At 38.4% G+C, this 23,408-nt stretch overlaps 2 protein-coding genes across 10 annotated transcripts in view; one reads left to right on the forward strand and one right to left on the reverse strand.

Moving 5' to 3' along the window:
• The first annotated feature begins 1,115 nt into the window (after positions 1-1,115).
• LOC112575517 (histone H3-like centromeric protein cnp1) lies at positions 1,116-5,238 on the forward strand. The gene is made up of 4 exons (XM_025257438.1): positions 1,116-1,291; positions 2,610-2,806; positions 3,707-3,787; positions 4,316-5,238. The coding sequence occupies exons 1-4, from the start codon at positions 1,234-1,236 to the stop codon at positions 4,442-4,444; spliced, it is 465 nt and encodes a 154-aa protein (XP_025113223.1). The 5' UTR covers positions 1,116-1,233; the 3' UTR covers positions 4,445-5,238.
• A 4,269-nt stretch (positions 5,239-9,507) lies between these two features.
• Positions 9,508-23,408, reverse strand: part of LOC112574668 (EVI5-like protein) — a 62,041-nt gene continuing 48,140 nt past the window's right edge. For 7 of the 9 annotated variants that reach the window (XM_025255877.1, XM_025255878.1, XM_025255873.1 and 4 more), the window contains 6 exons: positions 22,884-23,030; positions 20,729-20,893; positions 18,753-18,899; positions 18,035-18,130; positions 16,233-16,319; positions 13,234-14,795 (listed from right to left, as the gene is read on the reverse strand). In XM_025255877.1, coding sequence (XP_025111662.1) covers positions 14,049-14,795; positions 16,233-16,319; positions 18,035-18,130; positions 18,753-18,899; positions 20,729-20,893; positions 22,884-23,030 — 1,389 coding nt within the window. In that variant the 3' untranslated portion in view covers positions 13,234-14,048. The other 2 variants (XM_025255879.1, XM_025255882.1) reach the window with 2 other exon arrangements.

Below are 23,408 nucleotides of genomic sequence, written 5' to 3' on the forward strand. Positions count from 1 at the left end.
ACAATGCACACAACTGTATTTGAGTAACTCTACAAGAATGGTAACTCTAAGTTAAAAATTATTTAATAATTGCATGCTTTACTTGTGACATATGGTAAAGTAGGCCTATGTCACCATTTGTTGACATTTACACATGATGGTAGACTTTCAGAGAGTAAACAACAAATCTAAATATTGTTATTGTGAACTTGCATATGTTTCTTTCTGAAAACTATCTTGAGAAACATTGACTTTATCATTTGTGAATACATTTTCAGATGAAAGTGCAATTTTTTTAGCAGCATGACTTATTTGCACTGCAGAAGTGCCACCTTCTGCAAAAGCCTTAATTAATGTCACAGAGTTCTTTAGAATATGATCCTGGGGTATGAAGTCATAGTAAATAAAAATTTACAACCATTTTTCTAAAATCACCTAAATGGGGTGTATCTATAAATTTAATTTTTCATGGTGACCTTGGGCATCAAATCATTGCATATGACTCAGGCAAAGTTTCCTCTCTTTATTATTTTACAACTAACCTTAGCGTAAGGCTAGGAAAATAAAATGTGACAAGAATAACTTTTGTTATCTTAATGAACGTTCACAGCAAAACAGTCCAACTTTCACATTTATTTAAATGTTCAAAGTTTAAAAATATCTGTCTTACAAGTAAAATACCCTGTTATGCAATATACAATTTTTTTGACTAAGAATGATTTTATGTGATTTTAACTAATTAGCAGGGATGGGAAGTAGCTGTAGTCTAGTAGAGTAGTCTAGCTACAGCTACTGTAGCCGGCTACAAATTTTGTAGTTTGTAGCTTAGCCGGTTACAAATTAAAAAAAAGTAGCTTGTAGCCGTAGCTACATTTTAGAAAGTAGCCGTAGCTTGGCTACATGTTGGCTACTTTCACGACCATTCGTCGACAGCGTGTCAGCAAGACGACGACAGCCACTGCTCTCACTGCTCGGTGTGTTGACAGCCAGACACCCACGTTTCTCGTTTCTCACGTTTTAGTGTTTGGTGTGTACGTCCGTACTACTTGCTGGGGTATTAAAAATTAAGATTATGAAGATGTTTTGGAAATTATGAGGGAATCGTCGGTTAAAACGACAGCTAAGGTCGCGCAGCAGACGAGAGGCGGGGACTAGGGGAGAGCACTCTCATTTCGCCGGCCGCTGTGTTTGAAATGGCGGTTGGCTGTCGGTTGTAGATGTCGATACCTTTACACGGCATGAACGGCAGTAACAATGGTACGACCATCAGAAGTAAGCCAAAGAAAAAAGCAGAGTACACCAAAAAGAAGAGGTGTGTATTTTAATTTTTGTTGTTTTCGTGTTTAGCTGTCATATTGAAGTGTGCGAGTTTTATTTCCCTCCATCCGGTGCTGATGCTGTGGGATGATCTCAACACTCAGCGACTGCTGTGAAATCTTTTATTTCCCTCCATCCGGTGCTGATGCTGTGGGATGATCTCAACACTCAGCGACTGCTGTGAAATCTTTTATTTCCCTCCATCCGGTGCTGATGATGTGGGATGATCTCAACATCCAAGGACTGCTGAGTACAGCCACATCTTTCATTTAGGCTGCTTTCAGTAAGGCTAGTAATTTTAGTAGCAGTATTTGATGAACACTTTTGTAATTAATAAAGGAGTTTGATACAGGAAAGAGTTCACTGCTCTAAGTGGTACTGCTTATGTTGCATATTAGTCTGGTAGTGAACTGCAGCTGTGTGTCCCTCTTAGTAATTTTCCCGAAAACAAATATTTTATTGCATAACGTATGTAGACTGCCATATATTTTGAGAAATAGATAATTCAAGTTTTCAACCAAGGTGCAGAGATGTGTTTAATTTTCAATCAGTTATACTCATGTATGCCAAAGTTTATTGTTTTCTTTTATCAAAGTGATCACAGCAATCTGCCACTCTTAGAAAAACAAAATGTACAATTCATTGTTACTTAGTCATTACCACATGATGGATATGTGCATCAGATCTGCTGTGTATCCAGTGCTAAGTAGAATCTACCTTGAGTTACTGGTCAGCATTTTCACATCCACAGGTTTTTGTTATTTGCTACCCCATTCAGAGCACCAACCATTCAGTACATTGACCTTATGGTGTACCGACCATTTAGTGCTTTGAGTACTTTCGTTGCTAGGTCATCACTGTCACTTTTGTCTACCTGGTTTTATTATTTTGTGAGTTTGTGGAAAATTGTTGATGTGTACCTGCTCTCTCTCTTTCAACACACAAACACACACTTAAGCTAGGGTCACAAATCACTAGATCTCGTTATCTGGAAGACAGCCAGTACTGACACTACATTGCAAGCATAACTTTTAAGACATGATTGGGATGGAGAAACTTGCCTTATCTTTGATTTATTTGAGTAACGTAGCTAAACCTCTTTGTAATCCAACAATTTTTATTTCCTATGAAGTGCTGCATCAAGGGAGAGTCTTATAGAAGTAGCTAGTACTCAGAGCATTTTGTCACTGTCAGCATTAGCAACCATTTGTCAGTGTTAGTAAGCAATTGTCAAAGTTAGTACATATTTGTTGATGTTAATAAACAGTTGTGGTGTAAGTATTTTTTAAACTTTAAAAACATAATGCTGGCAGGCAGAGATTCAGAAAGCCAGCCACAATCACAACAAAGTGGCTCAGGCAGAGCTGGCCAAAGACGTACTTCTGATGAAAGTGGGCCACAAAGTCCCAGAAGGAGACGGTATCGTCCAGGAACCAAAGCACTGAAAGAAATAAGGCATTTCCAGTCGACCACATCTCTCTTAATTCGAAAGCTGCCATTTTCCCGCTTGGTAAGTTAAGTTCGTGCAGTTTTTTTTGTTGTGGTTTTTGGTTTTGGTTGGTGAGCTGCACTTTATGTTCAGACATTTCCAGCAGTGGTATTTAAAACAGAGCTTCTTGCATCGCTATTGATGTTGGGATCAACTGTGTCATGATACTTATTGTGTCTTGTAAGGAGACAAAGAAAACCATTTTGTTTTATATATACCGACTAACAGCCTGATTGTTAAAATGTTTGTAGCTCATTCTCCATGAACAGGGTTTGCAGGGTCCTTACAGGTCCTTACGTAGAGAATTTTTGCCGTAAGGCCTTATAAGTCCTTATATTTGCCATGCGGTCCTTACAATTCCTCACACAGGTCCTTACATTTTCTCTGTGACCCTTACAAGTCCTTATATCGATAAAATATTACCACAGATTTATTTTTCATGCCTCTTATAAATCCACAAATGTATTTTCGGAGTCGACTTTGGCGCAAAATACAGACGATTCTTCGCCTCACCGCTAGTTCAATCACACGACTGCCAAGTCTCGTTCACGACGAGAACTTACGTTTCGCGAGATTTTAGTCTTGACAGATGACCACATTTCTTAGTCTTCTTGACGATTCAAAAAAATGCCGGGGTAGTGTTCTTTTCAGGAGAACTGGCTAAAGGAAGAAAAATATAAAGAGTGGTTGATGAAAGACTCTAATTGAAGTGTTTTAAGCTCATTTTGAAATTAGGAAGAGAGAGTGTTTTAGAAGATGATTATGCTCATGGAAGGTCTGGCAGCATAACAAGTTTGGTGACTTTTGCTGATTGTATGCATGTTGGGGCATCCATAGTGTCCGTGTTGGAATCATGTGCTGATGTCTGTGTAGTAGCTGTACTCTGGTGTCTAAGAAGCAGTTGTGTGATGGTGTTTACAGGTCAGAGAGGTTGCAATGAAACTATACCCAAACCGAGAGCGACTTTACTGGAGTGCCACGGCCATCATGGCCTTGCAAGAGGTGAGCAGATGCATTGGGCAGTGTGTGGCCCTTTATGTGGTATCCAGGTTAACTCAACAGGGCAGCCTTCTTGATGTTCTTCATTCTGTTTGACATATACATGATTATGGTCACAGTGCTTAAGAGGTTCTTTGAAAAGTGCTTCAAACTAAACACTGATGCATGCTTTTATTTTAAATGAAGTATCTCGATTCCAGCTGCTCATAGACCAGTAATGGCTGATGGGAAACAATGGTTTAAGATGTAATGCACACCAAAACAACCTTTTCCTTTTTACCTTGAAAATATATTGAGATTATTAGAATAGTCTAGCCCTAAATGAAGATTCTTTTTAAGACTGTCTCCCATCTTGTAAACTGGTTAAAGGTGTGTCTTTTATGTCTGCTTTCTTAATTTTATTTATTTGTTTGCAAGGGAAAACAGTACTCAAAGAGAATGTTTTTGATGCAAAAGCTTTCTTTGTAACTAAATAATTACTAAGATTTTCTTTGCTAGACATTTGCTGCAATAATACTGTTCTTTGTTTAGGCCGCTGAGGCATTTTTGGTGAGGATGTTTGAAGACACAAACTTGTGTGCGATCCATGCAAGGCGTGTTACCATCATGGTAAAAGACATTTGGTTGGCCAGACGTATAGGTGGCTATGACTTCAGCTGATTATGTGCTAAAGACATTTGGTTGGCCATATGTATATCTGGCTATGATTTGACTTAATTAAGTGCTAAAGCCTGGAAGAAAGGAAAAGTGGCTGAGAAAAACTTGCTGTGAATGAAGATAAGTGGGAACCAAGAAGTTGTACTTGATGGACTAACAGTCATTGTACTTGATCCAGTTACATTCTTTTGGCATAGCAATTATGAATTTTTTAAAACTTAGGTTCTCATTTTTCGCATGACAGTTTCAAGGGAAATAACTCGTGGATTCTGAAAGATCTACTCTGCTCCACGAACATTTTTACAAGTATGTTGTGATGACAAGCTTCAGGTGTCATGTCACTAATCAAGGCAGCTTAAGGTCTTGTGAGCATGGGTGAACTCCACCTGTTCACATAAATGTAGTCAGTACGTATGTTGAATTTGTTCTGTCTTTACCCACATCTTTACTTTTTTGTAGTCATGCACATCTGTGTGTGTGCGCGCGCGCGAGAGAGAGAAAGAGAGAGATGGGGGTTGTGGAGAGAGCTGTATGAGAACGCTATTTCATGAAATCATTTTTATATAGGTGTTTAGGTGTTTAAACCCTTTAAAAGAGATGATTTTAAAGTTCAAGCAAATTTTGATGGAGTACCATGTTAGCATTTCTGAAAGTTAACAGAGATATTACGATTATAAAAACAAGCTGATGTGCATGCAGTGTGAGGATGCTTTTAGTGTAAATGTCTCAAAATGGAAGAGGTCTGTGACATGATCTATGCTGTTTGTGGCAAAGAAATTAAATTTGTGAGAGATTTTCTGGACCTTGCCCATTTATAAATCAAGTTTGTGAGATTATCCTATTGCCTTGTGATATTTTGATGCCACTGATAATACCAGTTGGCTGAGATCACCAATGAATGTAGGAAACACAGTTGCCACTCTTGCAGGACACCAGGAACTTCTACTTGCAAGTCTTGAGACCCAAGCTGGTCTTTGGCCAAGTGACCTGGCACAACATATTGTCAAAAATTAACCTTTAAGGTTTAACCTTGGAGGGTGATCGACACCACGGTGGCCAGAGGAAGAACTGGTTTACAAACGTCAAAGACTGGATTAGTCCTTATAAGACCTGCTGTTCCCAAAATAGGCAAGTGTAGCAGGCCCTGTCAGCAACTGCGTGCATCCACGTACTTTCCCCAACAACAGGTGCCAGTCAAAAGATGACTGATGATCATTTCACCTTAATTCATAACCATGTGCCCTGGATGTGTTAATTGACCAACAGACCTGTAGATTTGCTTTAGAACATTACCATCACAGTAGCACATTGTGAGCATTATTGTGTGGTCTCTCCCACACAACACTTATGATACACTGTTGCTTGTACTCTCACACCCTGTAAACTTTGTTGGAGCAGGTATTAAGAAGTGTGATAATTGTATCAAGAGTAAGAGTGCTTTAAAGTGTTTTCTAGCATTTTAGGCAATCACAAATAATTCAGTCCATTTCAAACTTCTGGAACATTTATTTCTTCAAAATTCTGCATGCACACACACACACATGCATATACAAATCTGCCAAAAATACTTCTGTACAAAAATCTTGCATGTGTGAAAACTGGGAAAGGTTTAAGTACATATATATCCACACAATTTTACTAGAAATACATGTATGCAGTTTTACTAACAACAATACAGGTTTCAAGTCAGCTCAACAAATGATTTTACAATTCTTGTTTCCACTTTGTATTTTATGCACATAATGGTAAACCAGGCATACTCATCACAGACCTATCTAAGCCCACCCCATAGTCATATTGCACAGATTGGTTGAGTAAGCCCTTATCTGGTAGGTAAGAGAATAGCCTGCTTCATAAATACCTCTTTATTACATTATAAATATATCTATTACAGCATCAGGGTTCTGAGATATCTGAGCATTTCTAAAGGGGCAACCTAGGGAAGAGAATAAGTGTTAGTCACGAGAAGAGAATAAGTAGCAATAGCGAAGATGAAGTGTGTTGCCCAAACTAAAATTTAAAAAAGTTACCCAAAAATCTCCAAAATCAACTCCAGGGCCTTGCTGGATTGTGATAGTGGTAGTCAGGTTAAAAATCAAGATTTTAACCCTCATGCTGTTTCCACATACACCAATGGCAGCATTGCCTCACAAATCTTTATAATTAATATCCAACAATACTTTAAAAAAACTAATTGGAAGAAAATGTTATAAAGTGTTTTATGAAAAGTCGGCCCTGAAAAAGAAAATAAAGCTTACAAATCCAAAATGATTTTGTGAGGCGACGATAAAATTAGCAGGAAGACTAGAACACACACAATACTTCTGAAGCTTTTCAATGCTCTTATATCAAGTAAAGATATTTTATATCAAATTCTCTTAGCTATTTCCCATAATCTAATCTGCAAGTTTGTCCAAGCCTGTTTCAAATCAGCCAAACAGAATGAGACCTCAAAGTGAATTCACTTTAAGGCATGTGTTGCTATCTTGTCCCAGCTAACTACACTCAATAATGCACCTAATACACTGTAGTGAAATACAAGGCAAATGCTTACAAATACATAGCATGAGCATGATGCGTTATTTTCCTATTGCTAGATATGTTAATCCTTAAAATCTTTCAGAAGCTGCTTAAATCCTCCATGCTGTTTTTGTAAGCCACCAACCTTGTTAATGTTCACTGAAGTGTAAAAATTGTGCCTCAACGCATTTTGTCAAACATTATCACTCGGACACCGGTGAATAGCTGATCAAGATCACAAGATAAAAAGTTCTGCAAACCATTACAGTGATGACTATATTTTAGAAGACCAAGAACTATTCATATTTTATCTGTTCATAAACATTCAACACGGTTCCCAGTCACTTAATCCCCGACACTTAACCCCCTAGACTTTTAATCCCTAACCACTTACTCCCCAGACACTTAATCCCTAAACTAAATCCTTAACTATAAAAATTATGAAGTCAGCAAAAAATGTAATTGAAATTCAAATAATTCAGATTCAAATCACGCTATTAACTTCAACGTCATTTGAACATCTACAACATTAGTTAAAGTTCATATAAGCTAGTAAATATAATGTTCTTCAACAATATGATATGAAAATTGTTCTTGAGTGTTCGCGAGGTAATTGCTGTTAATCAATATGAAAGGTAAGCTAATGATCGGAGGTGCAGAAGATGATCCATTGACTCATATCTCTCTACAATGTTGCTAATTCTCCTGGCTAATTCAGCGTATTTCCTCTTTGGACGCTTCTCTGTGCCAGCGCATGATTGGAGAACAGACGCCTTGTGTAGCTGACAATATAGAGGCATTAAACAATGCTTTATAGAAGAATCAGTGATTAGAAATCACACATCACACATTGCTCTGTACAGGAGTAAATGTGTGGGGATGACGTATTCTAATTCTAATTTTGATAGAAGCATTACATAATGCTTTATAAAGGATTAAGTGTCTGGGGATTAAGTGTTGGGGATGAATTGTCGGGGATTAAGTGCTTAGGGATTAAAAGTCCAGGGGATTAAGTGTCGGGGATGAAGTGTCTGGGGATTAAGTGACTGGACACCATTCAACACAACAGCTTGTACAAAATGGATGCCAAAGCAAGGACAGAAAATGGCATAACTGTACTGAATGTGATTTGCCTCAAACACATTTGTTCTGAGAGCATTAGTTTGCCAATGATCACAGCTGATAAAGTCGGTGGGCTGGATTTCTGATGTGTGGCCATGCACAGCTGTTTTTGCAAATACAGAAGAAACAGTCAGTCTCTCCAACAAAGCATTATGCACTCACAATGTTCACCTTATTGACAAGAGGACATAACAAGCCAACTACATTTATGATAAACAAAGTATGTAAAAAGAAAAAAAAAACCTACATTATGACAAAGTAGGTGCTGGACACTACATGCCAGTGACCACAAGTCATGTCAGGTTCCCTTCACTGGAAAGGAGCAATGGATTAATGCAACAGTGCAGTAATGCCAAAGCATGAACCGATGTCTTAAATATATGCCTGTAAAAAATAGACGTGCAATACAAGTACACTTCTTGTAACAAGAATATGTCAGTTTGTAATGTACATTGCTTTTATGAGCAGCTTAAGAGAGCTGGTGAAAGTACAATCACAATCAAGTATGCAGCAAATGTACAAGAGTGCCTGAAACAGTACAATTACAATCAAGTTTGCAGCAAAGGAGTCATCAGTAATAATGTCAGACAACAAAATCTGATAAATGCCAGTCCAGCAAGAGTGCATGGAATGTGTGTCGAAATAAACAAGACACTAAAGGATGATGACTGCCTTTAAGACCACAGAATTGATAAATGTCAGCATGCCAGTGACAGCAACATCTAAGTGTCAGAAACTAAAACAAGTTAGCAAGAGCAGGATCTAGTGTAAATGCTAACACTAAGCTGAAATGTGTGGTAAATGTTAGAAACTGTAAGTGATCATTTGATCAGTTTAGCATAAGCAATCTTTAAGTGCATATTTTCAATACCTTTTTGCCTTTTAAGGAGAGGAAAAGAATTGTCTATATTTCATTACTGACTACATGAGAGACACATCTTAGGGCAGCCTTGAACAGAACAAGCTGCGAATATTCACAACTTGTTGTAAGACTTCAAGAACAAGAGAAGCCTCACATTATTTTCAAATGTCTGGATTCAGCTGACTACAAGATCCTTATTTCCTAAATCTAAGCAAATAGTTCAATTCAGTCATGTTAAAAAGCCCATACTGTATTTTCTCAACATCATTATGTATATGATGTTTAAATGTTACAGTGTGAGGAAACGACAGCAGTAACTGCCTGCACCATACATATTTTCCCTGCTTCATGCCAGGTTGCAGTGATGATAGCTAAAATATGCAACAATGGATGGGTGAGAAAAGCCATAGAAACTCTGAACATGCTGAACAACCAACAGAGCTTATAATTTCTTCTCAATTGTTTTGTCAGGTTTAAGAATTAGGGGAACACAAATGACATGTATTCTCTTAATATTGAAAAAAAGGTTAAACAAATAAACATCAAATTGCAGTCACAAATGGACTGTCCCAATCACTTTATCTCAACTCTGTGCACAAATTCTTGTACATGTATCTTACAGGACCTGAAAATGCAGGACAATGTTTTTAAACCACCGACCAATGAATGAAAGTCTCCCTCTTTTTGATGTGTACATATATATGGTGGTATTTTTAAAAGCATGAGAGAAAGGGAAAGAACATCTGTATTAAAACATACTTAAAAGTAGCAATCATTGTGCTCATTAGCACTCACAGGACATTCACCACATCGCTACATTAACATCTAGTTTAAGGTAGCACAAATTGCAACAGACCTGTTATTGCAAGCTCTTCTCATAGTACCAGAGACAGTAAACAAACGTTAAAGATGTCATCAATAAAATCAGCCACAAAAGCCGTGTCTGACTGAAAACATTAAGAATGAAAAAAATGCTGTGACAAGTGCTACGGCAAACCTCCATAAATTGTCTCGTTTAGCACAAGGCATACACAAATAGAAAACAAGGCTTACATAAATACAGAAAGAAAACAAGTGTTATTAAAAGCTCAAGATGAAGAGCCAAATAAAAATGTTTGTGCAAGTCTTTGGTAATATGGTAGAGTGGTACAGTGCCTATGGTGTGATCACTTCATAGGGGAATGATGTCTGATCCAGTTTCTGAATTTAAATAAACTTTCAGACCTTTTCCCACTGATCTTGTAATCCTGACCAACAACATGCTTAAAAACTATTCCATCTTCCTACATACATTGTTAATTTGTTCAACCCTGGACTAGTACACAACAGAGTGATGAGCTGTTGATCATGTTCTCGTGCAACATTTTACAGATCTGCCTCTTCAGTGCTTTTATGTAGTGGTCTAGGGTTAGCTTCTATTAGTAATCAATTCCAGGAAAAAAAAAAACCACTGAATAGTTGCACCAAAGTGCATGATATATGAAAGAAGAGCAGGTTATATCAGAGCGATAGCTATCCAATATATCCCAATCAGAAAGTTCTTTCATGGATAACAGCAATAACCTAAAACTAATGCCGATTTAAGACTGAGGTACTAACTGTGGCTATTGTGTCACATCTTGATTCGTATGGACTTTGGTGATGACATTTCATTGAAAGCTTCCACGATATACTTTGGTATATATGTTGACCAAACACTCTCCATGCTGTCTGTGTCATGCAGCCTTCCTGGAGCTTGTTCAAACTGTCTGTATTAGTTCTTTGTCTCTGACTGCTGCACCAGACTTGTATCTTAACAGTGATGTCCCAGCTTGATTATTGCAACTCCATACCTATAGGCCTCCCTCAACAACAGATCAATTGCTTCCAGATGTTCCAAAATAATTCTTGCTTTGCAGAAAAAAAAGAACACATAACATACTTGCTAAACTGCACTGGTTTCCAAAGCATAACTATATTCAGGTTAAGATTGCATTTTGAGGGCTCTGTCAACTTATTTTCTTGCAGTCCCAGTGATTTATGTGGGTCTTCTTGTGCATGTCATTCTGGCTGTGTGTGCAACTGGCTTGTGTTTATGCATGTTTGTTGGCTGTGTGTGTGCTTTACAGCTGCAAAACACATTGAGGTGTACCAGGAAAAGCACTATATAAAAGTGCTTCATTATTGTTTTCAAAATATTGTCAATAAAGAATTAAAAGAAATGAGAACAAATCAAAGCTATAAGTTATAGTATAACTGAAATTTAAAATATGCATTCTGACGAGGAAGTCTAATCTGAAAGATATCAAGCAACTCCTGTGGCTTCGCAACAAATATTTGTAGGATGTCTTTTTTTGTACAGCAACAGGTTTCCATTTGTTCAGTTTGAATCTCAGCAGCGAGTTCCTGATCTATGTGCCCCATTTATAGTTTGCAGCATATGGCCTTGCCAACCTGGTGAGGCTTACAGTCCTATCGTGGTAGCAAGTCGAGCAGCCTTTGCCAAGCTGAAGCAGTGATGAAGTATAGTGGTGGTGATGGTGGAAGGGTATTTGATTTTTTTTGTTTTTTGGCACTACTGATGAAATCACTCAATGCAGAGTCAGAAATATTGTCTTTCGCTGTTATTTAACAACACTGTAGGTCAGGATTTTCAGTGATCTCCATATTTCTTTTACCCACCTCATCACCATGGGCTCATCCACAATTACTTCCTCATTTTGTGTGAATTGTCCTTGACAGTTGTCACAATTAGATGATCTGATTAACTATATCTGTCAGCATTGCTTCTTTTTATGTTTTTGTTTCAAGGATCTTTTTCTAAGATTTCTGATGCACACCGACCACTGTGTTCACCACATCGCTGATGCAATATTTTTTTAGAAAGAAAAAGGGAGGTAGAGAAAATCTATACACTTTGTTAACTTCTGTGGGCCAGTTTAGGGATTTATCTCAATTTGAGGTATAGCTATACTAGTGTTTCGGCCCATTAGCACACATCCTAATTCTGAAAAAAAAAAATGACATGTTATGTCTGCAACCTACTTTGAGCAGCAGATTGTGCATAGTATGCAATGTTGCCAATGTGTTAAGAAGTCTCCAGCAAGTCTCAGAAAGAGGAACAAGTTAAACCGGGAGTATTTTTCGAAGTACATGTCTCAGAGCAATAATTATTTTAGATTTTTGTCTTTACACTGATCAAGATCAATGCTACTAAACACAAGAAATAGCAGTAAAATAGCAGCAAACAGAAATCCAGTTTCTTCTATATGTTTTTCATGCCTTCTACACACATATACACACACACACATATATATCTACACTAAACACATAACAATATTCCAAAAGCTATCATATTCTGAGTGGTGATGTAGTGCAGTACCTGATATTAAAATAAACCCTGAAGAAACTCTCTGGTAATATCACTGATAAGACGATGATGAGATGAGGATACTCACCATCCTTTTTGTTGCCGATATGAAAATACTCGTTGCAGGGAGGGGACATTTGTGATGCAGGCTCAAGCTGAACATTCAGGTCAACAGGGCAGTTAAAATTACAGGCATAAACAAATCAATAAACAGGAAAAAAATAACCAATACCCAGACACTATCCACACGTGACATCAAAATATCACATACATGTTGCCATCAAAGGGGATAACACCAAAGTTATACATCGCTAATTACAAAGGCAAGACAAGTGCAAACTGGCCAGGTGCTATATGATGTAAAGAAGGATATCTGATCTTCAACAATCCAGCACAGAAATTACCAGCATGCTACTACATGGGGGACAAAGCAAGCCACTGGTTCACAAATCACAAACCACACTTAGGTTTCCTTACCGTTTGTATGTCATCTCTTTATCTGAGGGTACCTACTAAAGTCTCTATATAAAGGTGCCTACAAAGGTCTCTTTATATGAGGGTACCTACAAAGTTACGAGGATATAGTGTATCTTACAGAAGCCTTGGCATATCAAGAGAAGGAACAAGTGCTGAAGCAACCTATTCCTCCAGATGGGGTTGCTGTGGGCCGCTTATTGTTGATAAAATGGAGTGGGTTTTTTTCTGTCATTTCCCCCAAACTGAACATGGACATACAGTGTGGTCTCCATGTCTAGCACAATATGAGCTGAAGACACATGCATGCACATACAGTATGGTCTCCATGTCTTGCACAATATGAACTGAAGACGTATGCATGCACAAACTGTGTGGTCTTCATGTCCAGCATGTCAGCTGCAGAATGGAGAAGCCAAGTCAAGGCAGCACCTGCATGCAGCATGCATTTCACTTTTCTGCAAGAGCAACAAGAAAACAGAAATTCATTTTAAGGATAATCAAAAACAAATTTTTTAAATCAGGAAATAAAAACTGCAAGAATTGCACATGACGTGGATTGGGCAGGTGTCTTGAGTGCTGGTAGAAGTATATTTTTCTGGAAGATTTTAATCAAAAAGGTTAAAAAATAAAGCTCATACATCTTGATGAAAACAACCAAAGAACTTCAAGCAAAGCAAGGGTTTATGTAAATAGAAGACAGAGAATGTACGTAAGCTGAACACAGCATAAACAAAGCTGTTGTCAAGTATTTAGCAAGTAACATCACAAGCCACTGAATGCATGCCTCTATTTGCAAACAACTCAAAAAGCTGTTTTATTATTTTATCATGTGTGCCACTTGGGAACAGAGAAATCTCATCTGTATTATTTTCACACAAAAATCTTCATCTATTTTAACTGTGTTTAGAATTCTTTACCTTGTAAAGAAAAAAAATTCAATCTCTGCTGAATGTATCTTGAACTGTATAAACTATCAGCAAAATTAACAATCCAACAGTAAATTAAGATTGTGACATTAACGACCCAACAATAAATTAATCAAACGGCTCTCTCTTTTGTTGCAGCAGTACAAATAAGGCTAAACCAGCCCTAGCAAGTACGAAACAGAACTAGACAGCCACTGTCATCCCTCATCTGAAAGTTTTAGTCCTTGTTACTCCTTGTTACCTCGCCAGTGGACCCAGTTTTTGGGCAGCCCCCCTTCAGTTGGGCCCATGTGGTTCTGACATCCTCTGCCTCACTTTATAGTGACCATAAGAGACTTGGGTCTAGTGGTGTCACACAGTGGTCTCCTTGAAAACGTAGTCATCAAATGAAGAATTGGTCTCACTATCAAGACCATTGTTATTTACAGCTACTTCAGTACCAGCAAACTCACCTGTCCTGGAAGCCTTAACAAGAAGGCCATCTTGAGATGTGTGAAAGCAAGTTTTATCTTCACCAGACTTGTCCTCACAGTTGCCATTGATGGAATTCTGCAAGTGTCCATTCTGCTGCAGCAAGTCTGCATGTGCCTTGCCTGTCGCTGCACCTACTGCACTTGTGTGGGCAAGTACAGTTTTATCACAGCTTGTGGTGCCATCTTGTGGTGTTTGTCTTGTCTCCAGACAGTCATGGTTATCTAAGGTATGGGTATTGGGTGCACCATCCCAACTGGGGGCAGAATATCTGAAAGCAATGTTTGTTTCACCACTGCTTGATGGTGGCTTTCCACTCTGTCCATTTCCCTCCTCTGAATCTTGAAGGCTCTCTGAACAACTAGAGGAATGTTTAGCCTCATTGTCAGCAAACAGATGACCAAGGCCAGAACCATCTAAAGAGTCAAAGCGAGGAATGGGCTTGCTGGGTGTTGAAAAAGGTGATCTGCCCTCGATGATGTCAGACAACGTCCGATCCAAATTTTCTGAGTCACGGACTTCCACATCCCACTCTTCGTCAGAGTCGTGCTGTGTCAAAAAACTGGCTGTCATGATGTTGAAGTTGCTGTCAGTGCGAGAAGAGGCTGACATCTTGAGCTGAATCACCTGTCATCAACAACAGTTTCCAATGAGAATATGAAGATATATGAAGATACTGTGCACTTGCATCAAATATGTCGCTGTCGTGGACAAACTTGACAATATATGCTGTGTAGAAAAGACTTCACTACCATAGGCAGGTACAAAGGGTTAAAGAAGCAATCTAGAGCTGCTAAGCTAAATCTCTGTACTGATCATTTAAAAGTCAATCACCGTGTTTGAGAGCTGTGAATGAGCTGCTAACTCTCTGAGATAAATTCTGTACTGACATTCAGATTATCATGTTTGTGAGATGTGTATCACCACGACCTCTGAATCATGCCACCTGAAACCTTGTCTAATCAAGGTCAAGCTATTTCTGTATCATTTAGAGATGGGTGAGTATCATGATGATGTCGTTAACATATTTTTGTATTATTACCTAGAGATGGATGAATATGAATCATGGTTATGCAAAATGTATGTGATCAAAATTTGTGTTAACTTGAAGGGTGTATGCATTCATGTATTGTGAAAAACATTTATTACTAGTTGATAAATGGAAAATATATGACCATTCGCATTACAATGATGAGAGATTACTTCCCCTGGGCAGGACTGTGCACTAAATCCTAACACCTGACTTACAGGTTCTCTTCCTCCTCTGGATCTCATACAGAGAACAGAAAACCAATGACTTCAAACATGGTTGCCACACTCGTAGGACACCAGGAACCTCTACTTGCAACAGTCAAGTGACATAAGCTGGTCTGGTTAGGCCAAGTGACACCTTATCAAAGACTGTCGATCCTTCATGGCACCTTTTAGGGTGGCTGACACCATGGTTGTTCTGTGCAGGACCTGCTCACTATCGCCCAAAATAGGCAAGAGTGATGGGCCATGTGAACTGTTGTGTGTTTATGTGCTCCACCCAATGGCAGGTACCAATCAAAAGACTACTGATGGTTTTGGCATATGATTCAAATGATAAATGTATATATGAACTGAATACTGTTAGAACAGAATTTTTAATGTTAACTAACATGTTGTCACTTGCACAGCCAAAAAGACAATCATCTTGTTGAAATAATGTACAAGTCCTGAGTGACTGTAATTTAGTGACATCCATCTGTGACAGTCACAGTGAAAGAAGGTAAAATGTGTTAAGAATCAATGAAATAAATAAGAGGAGCTGACAGCCCACAAACAAAAGCAAATATGAAAAACTGGAAAGCAAGAAACAAGAGTCAGAAGAGCAATAAAAAGAGTAACCACTACACATTCCTGTTAACACACTCTTATTAACTAAAGAATAACCCCTGCACACTCTTACTAACTAAAGAGTAACCACCACACATTCCTCATTGTGACCATTATGCACCATGACTCAAAAAAAGCTATTAGACATGACTAAATTTCACACCATGGCTAATAAAAGAGTAACCATTACACACCCTGACTAACCTGGTCTTGCAAGTCATAAAGCTGACTCTCAAGGTCGTCCTTGTCCATCTTGGTCTGGAACTGTCCGGCAGCAAGCATCTCCTCCCTCTGTAGCATAACCACCTCATGTTACCATGCCAACTCCAAAGCTTTGATTATGCTGTATTATTCAATATGTTAGAGCCATGAAGTCCCCTTAGTAAAACTAACAGCACATTTTACAATACAGCAGTGGTTCTTAAAGTGTGGTCCGCGGTCATCATATGTCAGCAAAGTGATGTTTAAATTGGCAGATCAGCTAATTTTATTGATGCCCAACTGCTCATTCGCATTAAACGTTTGCTTACCAAATATCTGTTATAGCGCAAGTATTGTGTCATTTAACTGTGTAGTTGTGTAATTTGATATAAATGTATTACTATTCTACTGTCACAAAAGTATGTTTAGTTTTCAATTGTAATGAAACAAATGCGGCTATTTAAATTTGAAATTCGTGGTACAGAGTGATTTTAGGCCTTGGTGGTCCGCCGTATGTTTTACTTTAGTAAAGTAGTTCGTGGTCTGAAATACTTTTAGAACCACTGCTATACAGCACATTATTCTATACTATACAGCCTTACGAACTTGCTTCAGTCTCACTTGCTTTGGTGACTGAGAAAACCCCTCTTGCCCACTCTACAGTGATAGATAACTAATTTAGCTCGGAAAGATTGCAAGTGGAGTGAGGTGGATTTACCTTTCACACACTCACCCTAGACACAATAAGCCACTAACAGGTCACTTTCAAACTGTCGAAGGGGCTTTCACTTGTCCCTCATTTATCCCACATTTCTTTATTATGATAACAACTTTTCAGCCTTGACTTTAAATGCTATATTGTCAGTGTGGTATTTTCTATAACTCATTGCCAGGATAAGTGCTTTACTGGTATCATTTCTTCCTGTTTCTCTACCTCCTATCATTACAATAAATAATTAAACACCATACAATTTCTTGATATGAAATATGCTAGTAAACGACTTTCCCCACTCCCCATTTCACACCCTCCCAGAGAAATTTAAATTAAAAACAATATCACTTTGAAAAAAGCAAAAATGTGAATCTGTAAAAAGCCTCATAGTTGTTTCTCCTGTAAAACTTAGTTTACAGTATTACTTTGTATCACTTACAATCCTACCTTAAAGCAAATAACATTCATTATCTTCATCTTTATCATATCTTTAATCTTACACAAGACATTTTCGCTTACTCTCTAGCCAAAACTCCTAAACAATCAGCAGCACAAATATTTAAAAGAAACAAATTATTCACACAACATTTTAAAGTGTGAATGTAAAAACTATTTGAAAATAACTTCATGTTAGGAAAAAGTCAAAGAGAAAAACAAAGTTTCTTTTGTCAAAAAAGTTCAACTCAAAAGTAAATTATATGGACACCTGTGCCTTTAGGCTGGATAAAACAGTACTGTGCCTGCAGAAGATGACAGAAAACTTCATCAAAATGGACAAGAGAAACCTGCGCCAAATAAACCACTACACAGCCCTGTAAAAGATGACTATGACTGTTGATATACATGTAATTAGCCTGCATTAAAACAGATTCAAGATATATACATGAAATAAACGAAGTGGAATAGGTGCCTCAGCTGCTACAGCATATCTACCATGCATCAATATCACTAAAAAGATAAATGCATGCTGTATGTCCAACACACTTTCAACACATTTACACAAATAGTGTCAAAATCTGCGTGGAAGGAGGAGGTGACATGCTAATGAAATATCCTACATTCCAGGAGGAGTAATCTGCCTGTGTGGGCTTACTTGGATATCAATTTCTGCAATTTTTTGTCGTAGTTCTGCTATCAGCTGCACACTCTCGGCTTCCTTGATTCTGGCCATCATAGCTTCTTCCTTCCTCTGTGCACACACACACACACGCAAATACTTAAAGAGCCCATTAATGCACATATGCACCTACATACATACACACATATATTAACACACTAGACTTGAAATTTTAGTCCATTGATTAACATGGCAGCAGAGGTGATACGGGATATAACAAAGCTCTCCATCACAGTCTGTATTTAACTAGACACAGCAGGCAGATAACAGGGCTCTCTGCTACAGTATATGCTACTGTCCACACAGCAAGGATGCAAAGTGTAAATGGGGCAAACTCATAGATACATAATCACTAGACATTACTTAGACGTAAGTAAACCACAATTTCAAGCAAAATTCTAAAATCGAAATGTTGTATACCATGGAATGCACAAAGCACTTCCTTGTGCTGTATGTCTTATTACCCACTCCCTAGCTGGCAGTGCCAGGGGCTGTCTCTATCACACACTGCACTCTGACAAGTATGCCCTTACATCTACAGCTTTCAAATCTCTTATACAAAGACAGTAAGTTCACACCAACTTCAATAAAATGTTAATCCTGTGATACTAAATGTTAAGCTCAACTCCACAAGAAAATATGTTACAGCTGACATTTTGTCATTTCAAGTGAGTGAGAGATTGCCTAATCTCACCGTAGATTCCACGTCACCCAGCTTACGCTCCAGTTCTTTGATGGTGACCCGCAGGTCACGCTCACGGTCTGCAGCCTGCGCCAGTTGCTGCCTCAGTGTCTTGTTGTCGTCATCCATGCGTCGTATCTGGTTCTGGCAGATCTGATTCTGAAACAAAAGAAAAACAATTAATGCTTCATCTACTTGCATCAATGATTACACTGAACAGATGAAATAGACCTAAATGCTAGACCAGAATTAAATCAGCTACATAATTGTTATATTTCTACAAACAGAACATTCCTATGGGCAATGTCTAAAAACCAGTCTTTGAACACTGCTGTGATTTTATGATATGCTCAGCATGCTAGAGTAACGTCCTTTCGCTTGACGGCTGGAGGAGGTTAGCTCTACGTATTTTTGTGGTTGTTTCTGTTGATCTATTGTGAGTTTCGATTTACTAAAGCCAAGGCAAAAGTTGAGGGTGGGGTGCTGGAACATCCAGACCTTGTACCAGACTGGCAGGATGCCCCAACTAGTCAAGGAGTTTGACAACTACAACTTGGACATCCTGGGAGTCAGTGAGGTCAGATGGACCGGCACGGGAAAGAGGAGACTAGCGTCAGGACATACTATCTTGTTCTCAGGAAGATCAGACGGTCAGCACTCTGAAGGAGTGGCTCTACTCCTCAACAAGAAAACTGAAAAGGCACTGCTGGAATGGAAGCCTTATGGACCCAGGCTTTTGAGAGCAAGATTCCATTCAAAGTACACCAAGCTGATTTGTTTGTTTGTCTTTAGCAACTAAGGCTATCGGTTATTCTCTCTGCTTCACTATTATGTTGATCTTAGTGACAGGGGATTTCATCAGACACAAGACTATGTGTGAGTCAATATTGGTCTGCTTTTATCAAAGAGTCCTAATGATTTTGTAGATCTGCACTACAATACTGGTGCTGTGCTGAGACGCCATGAAGTTATGCAAGAGTGCACAGCCCCAGCAAAACCTCTTCGATCTCAGCCACAGCATCTCTCTTTGATGGAATTGTCTTGACTTCATCATCCATGCTTTACTTCATGGCAGAACATTAGAAAAATGTCAAGGCGAGAATGAAATATGGTTAGGCTCTAAAAAACATGAAACATAAGGAGGCCACTCCATGGCTGTGTGACATCAGCTGCTCTCTTCTCTTATTTCTTGTAGTAATTGGAGAGTTTGTATTATTGTTGCTTTGTGCTTGATTTAGAGACTACCCTCCATTATTGCTTCAGATGATTCTTCTGTGTTTCTGCCATCTACACTTTCATGCTTCATTTCTTTGATTTTGAATCTAACAGTTTTTGCAATGGCAGATCTTCAGCAACTTCCAACTAGAGTTCTTGGAGTGGTTTGATGCAGCTATTGAAGAGGCTTCATCTTGATGATCTTGAGATATAGCAGACAGGCCTCCCTTGTTGCAATCTAGACTTATTGGGAGTTTTTTTTAATATAATCCTCTTGATGGCAAGTGGTATGCTCAAACTGCCTTCCACCTGCTGCAACATCTACATTACTTTCTTTTCATGGTATAAAAACACACCAGAGTTTTAAATACATCTTTATCTATGATTGTTATGCGTCATCATCTTGTATTCTAGTTTCTGTACTGTGCTCATTGGTGATGTGATCTGCTGTGCAGATAAATAATAATTTCCTGAAAGGGGTTAATAAAGAAGTTTTGTAATGTATTCACCACTAGCTATCATAAAATAAACAACCTTCACTGGAAACAAAACATGCTCCCCTATGGTACAAAGCAACTAAGTGTCTGGTGTTACAAGTAACCTATGTGTTTAGTGCTACAAGTCAACTGTCTAGTGCTACAAATGAATGTTCAGTGTTACAAGTGACCTGTTAAGTGTTAGTGTCTGGTGTTACAAGTGACTGTGTTCAGTGTTACAAGTGACCATAGTGCCTGGTGTCACAAGTGACCTGAATGTTCAGTGCTACAACTGACCTGTGTTTCTAGCTCCATGACCTTCTGTTTGGTCTCCTTTAAGTCAGTCAAAACACGAGCTTCTCTCAGCTTGATGGTCATTACTTCCTCTTGAAGATGACGGACCTCTGCCTTGGAGCTCTTCTCTTTGGGTGAGGCCGTCATTGCTCTGCGTTCCATATGGGCCTGCACAAATTAGCAGTGAATGACAGCATGGAATGCTGACAAACGCTGAAAAGATCAATAAATACTATGTGACACTAATGAAGACTGCCACCAACAACGCCAGCACCAACAAACGACAGTGCAGGATGCTGACATTGATAACAATAAATACTATATGACAGTGATGGATACTAACATCAACAAACGACAAAAAACACTCAGCAAAAATAACTTAACAAACTGTATAACTTGGCATCATGCAAACTACCATTAAAAAATAAGACCTCAAAGACAACAGTCAGAACTCCAGACAAGGTAAGTTGCTGAATTACTTAAGCCGGCACTAAACAATTAACCCTTTGACTGCCAGACGATAATGAGGAACATGTGCATGCCTGTGCCAGGGAATTTTGATGATTTTTTTTAAATCTGGTGCTTTGGATATGCATGCAGAGCATATATTTCACAGATTTTTCTAATGAGACCAATAAAAACTAAGAATTAAGATTCTTCGGATTCTTATTGTATTCAAATGTATTTTTTAAAATAGATAAAACCAACTCAATGAGCAAACAATGTCACACACAATCAAGCACCTAGAGTAATTCTTGACCCCAAAACTGAGTTACTTTTGTGGATTTCATTCAGAAGATGAAAAACCCAGCACAGAGAAAGTTTAGGGTTTTCTGTTTGTTGAAAATCTCAACTCATTTCTCACAAAACTCAAAATTCACACACATAAGCTTGTTCTTCACATTCTGCTGCTCTAAATGCCCTTGCCGTGCCTGTGTATTGTACCATGCTTTGAAATATACTATTTCCAGTAGGAAAGCTTGCTGTGATATATTCCAAAGCAGGGTATCACACACGGCACTTGCTTGGAGTAACATTCAGAGCAGCAGAACGTAGAAACCCAAACCTGACTCCTATTGCTGCATCGAGCGTAAATTTTAACTGCCTGTTTCTCGGTTTCGGGCACATTTGAGGGAAAGTGTTTCTGAGTCAACCAAGTGAAGTCTTCTGCCACGCCACTTCCTGCTCAACCGTCTTTGACTGACCTGTCTGCTGCGGGTCGTATCCTACTTCTCGATACCTCTGGCAATGGTCTGTCTCACTACTGTCGTCAGAACTTTCTTCTTATTTTGTCTGATCAAAATTGAGATCACCGTCATTGTCATCAGAATAATGAGAATCAGAATCTTCATCTCTCATAACACATTGTTGTCACTTTCACTGCCATCCCTTAACCGATCTAAGCAATCCACCAATTGCAGACCATCCGAATCACTGTTTGTGATCTCTGCTATGGCCTCTTGTAGTGTGTATGGCCTCCTGTTGTGTGTTCTTTGACCACTCGAATGTCCAAAGGGGATTGCTCTATTTCCAGCCCGATAAAACGTCAATCAAACCCAGCACAGCATCAGAGCCTGTGCTATAAATAGGCAAATCCCATATTTGCCCACCATTATACAGCCACCACTCCTGTTTCTCTTTTAAAAATAGAGCATGCCACCGAACAAATGTTCGGTCAGTGGACACGATTATGTATAGGCAAAGCAGCCAAAGGGTTAAATGTAACACAACATACCACAGACACCTCAATGTAACACAATATATGAGAGAAACATCAAAACAATATATCACATATATCAAAGTAACACAATATATGACAAACACTTCAATGTAACAGGTGTCTTCATCAACTTTGTCTCTGGTAAACATTACAAAACCCATCTTAATAGAAGATAGAATGTGTGAGTCTACTCTTGACTAAAGAAAAACAATTATTTTTGTATCTTTGTATTTTAAAGTGGTAATAACCACTTCTAATGCGTACTCTCAATACCTCTCTATTATTCTGTCAAATCCAATTTCCCAATACATCATAATATTGTTGTGTTTCTTTTCAATGCAACACTTCTCAATATGTTAACTTTCACACACTTTCTGCTAAAACTTATTTTTCAATGTCTCAAATCCTCTGGAATTTTGTCAGATGTGACACACTTACTTCCCAATAAGTCTCAATTTCATTAACTTTCTGTCGGAGTTCTTTGAGAGAAAGGTTGGCTTCTGCCTCCCTCAGTTTGACAGCGATAAGTTCCTCCTGCAGATGCTCAACATCATTGCTAGGGGCTCGCTGCAGTCGCACAATTGTCTGTAGAAATGAAATTTTTTTTTTACTTTACTGAGAGTGCAATGAGAACTTACAAACTGGCATTCCCAAGAATGTAATCCAGCAGGCATTTAGGGTAAGAACAAGTTAGAAAGATAGGTTATTACAATACCATGTCAGTCAGACCAAAAGTCATTTTCATATCTGGCAGCATGATCACTTACTCTAGCTTACAGAATCTCACTTCTTGCCAACAACATAGAAGTAACCATCAGTTTCCCAAATATTTTACTGTTTTTTTTTTTTCATTCTCTCAAATAAGCAAACTTTCATAAAAATGAGACAGAAACAAATGAGTATGCCTGAACACAAGCAAAATACATATAAAAAAGTAAATGAGATTTTTAGCAAATGATGAGT

The sequence above is a fragment of the Pomacea canaliculata genome, linkage group LG11, assembly GCF_003073045.1.
Source record: "Pomacea canaliculata isolate SZHN2017 linkage group LG11, ASM307304v1, whole genome shotgun sequence".
NCBI lineage: Eukaryota > Metazoa > Mollusca > Gastropoda > Architaenioglossa > Ampullariidae > Pomacea > Pomacea canaliculata.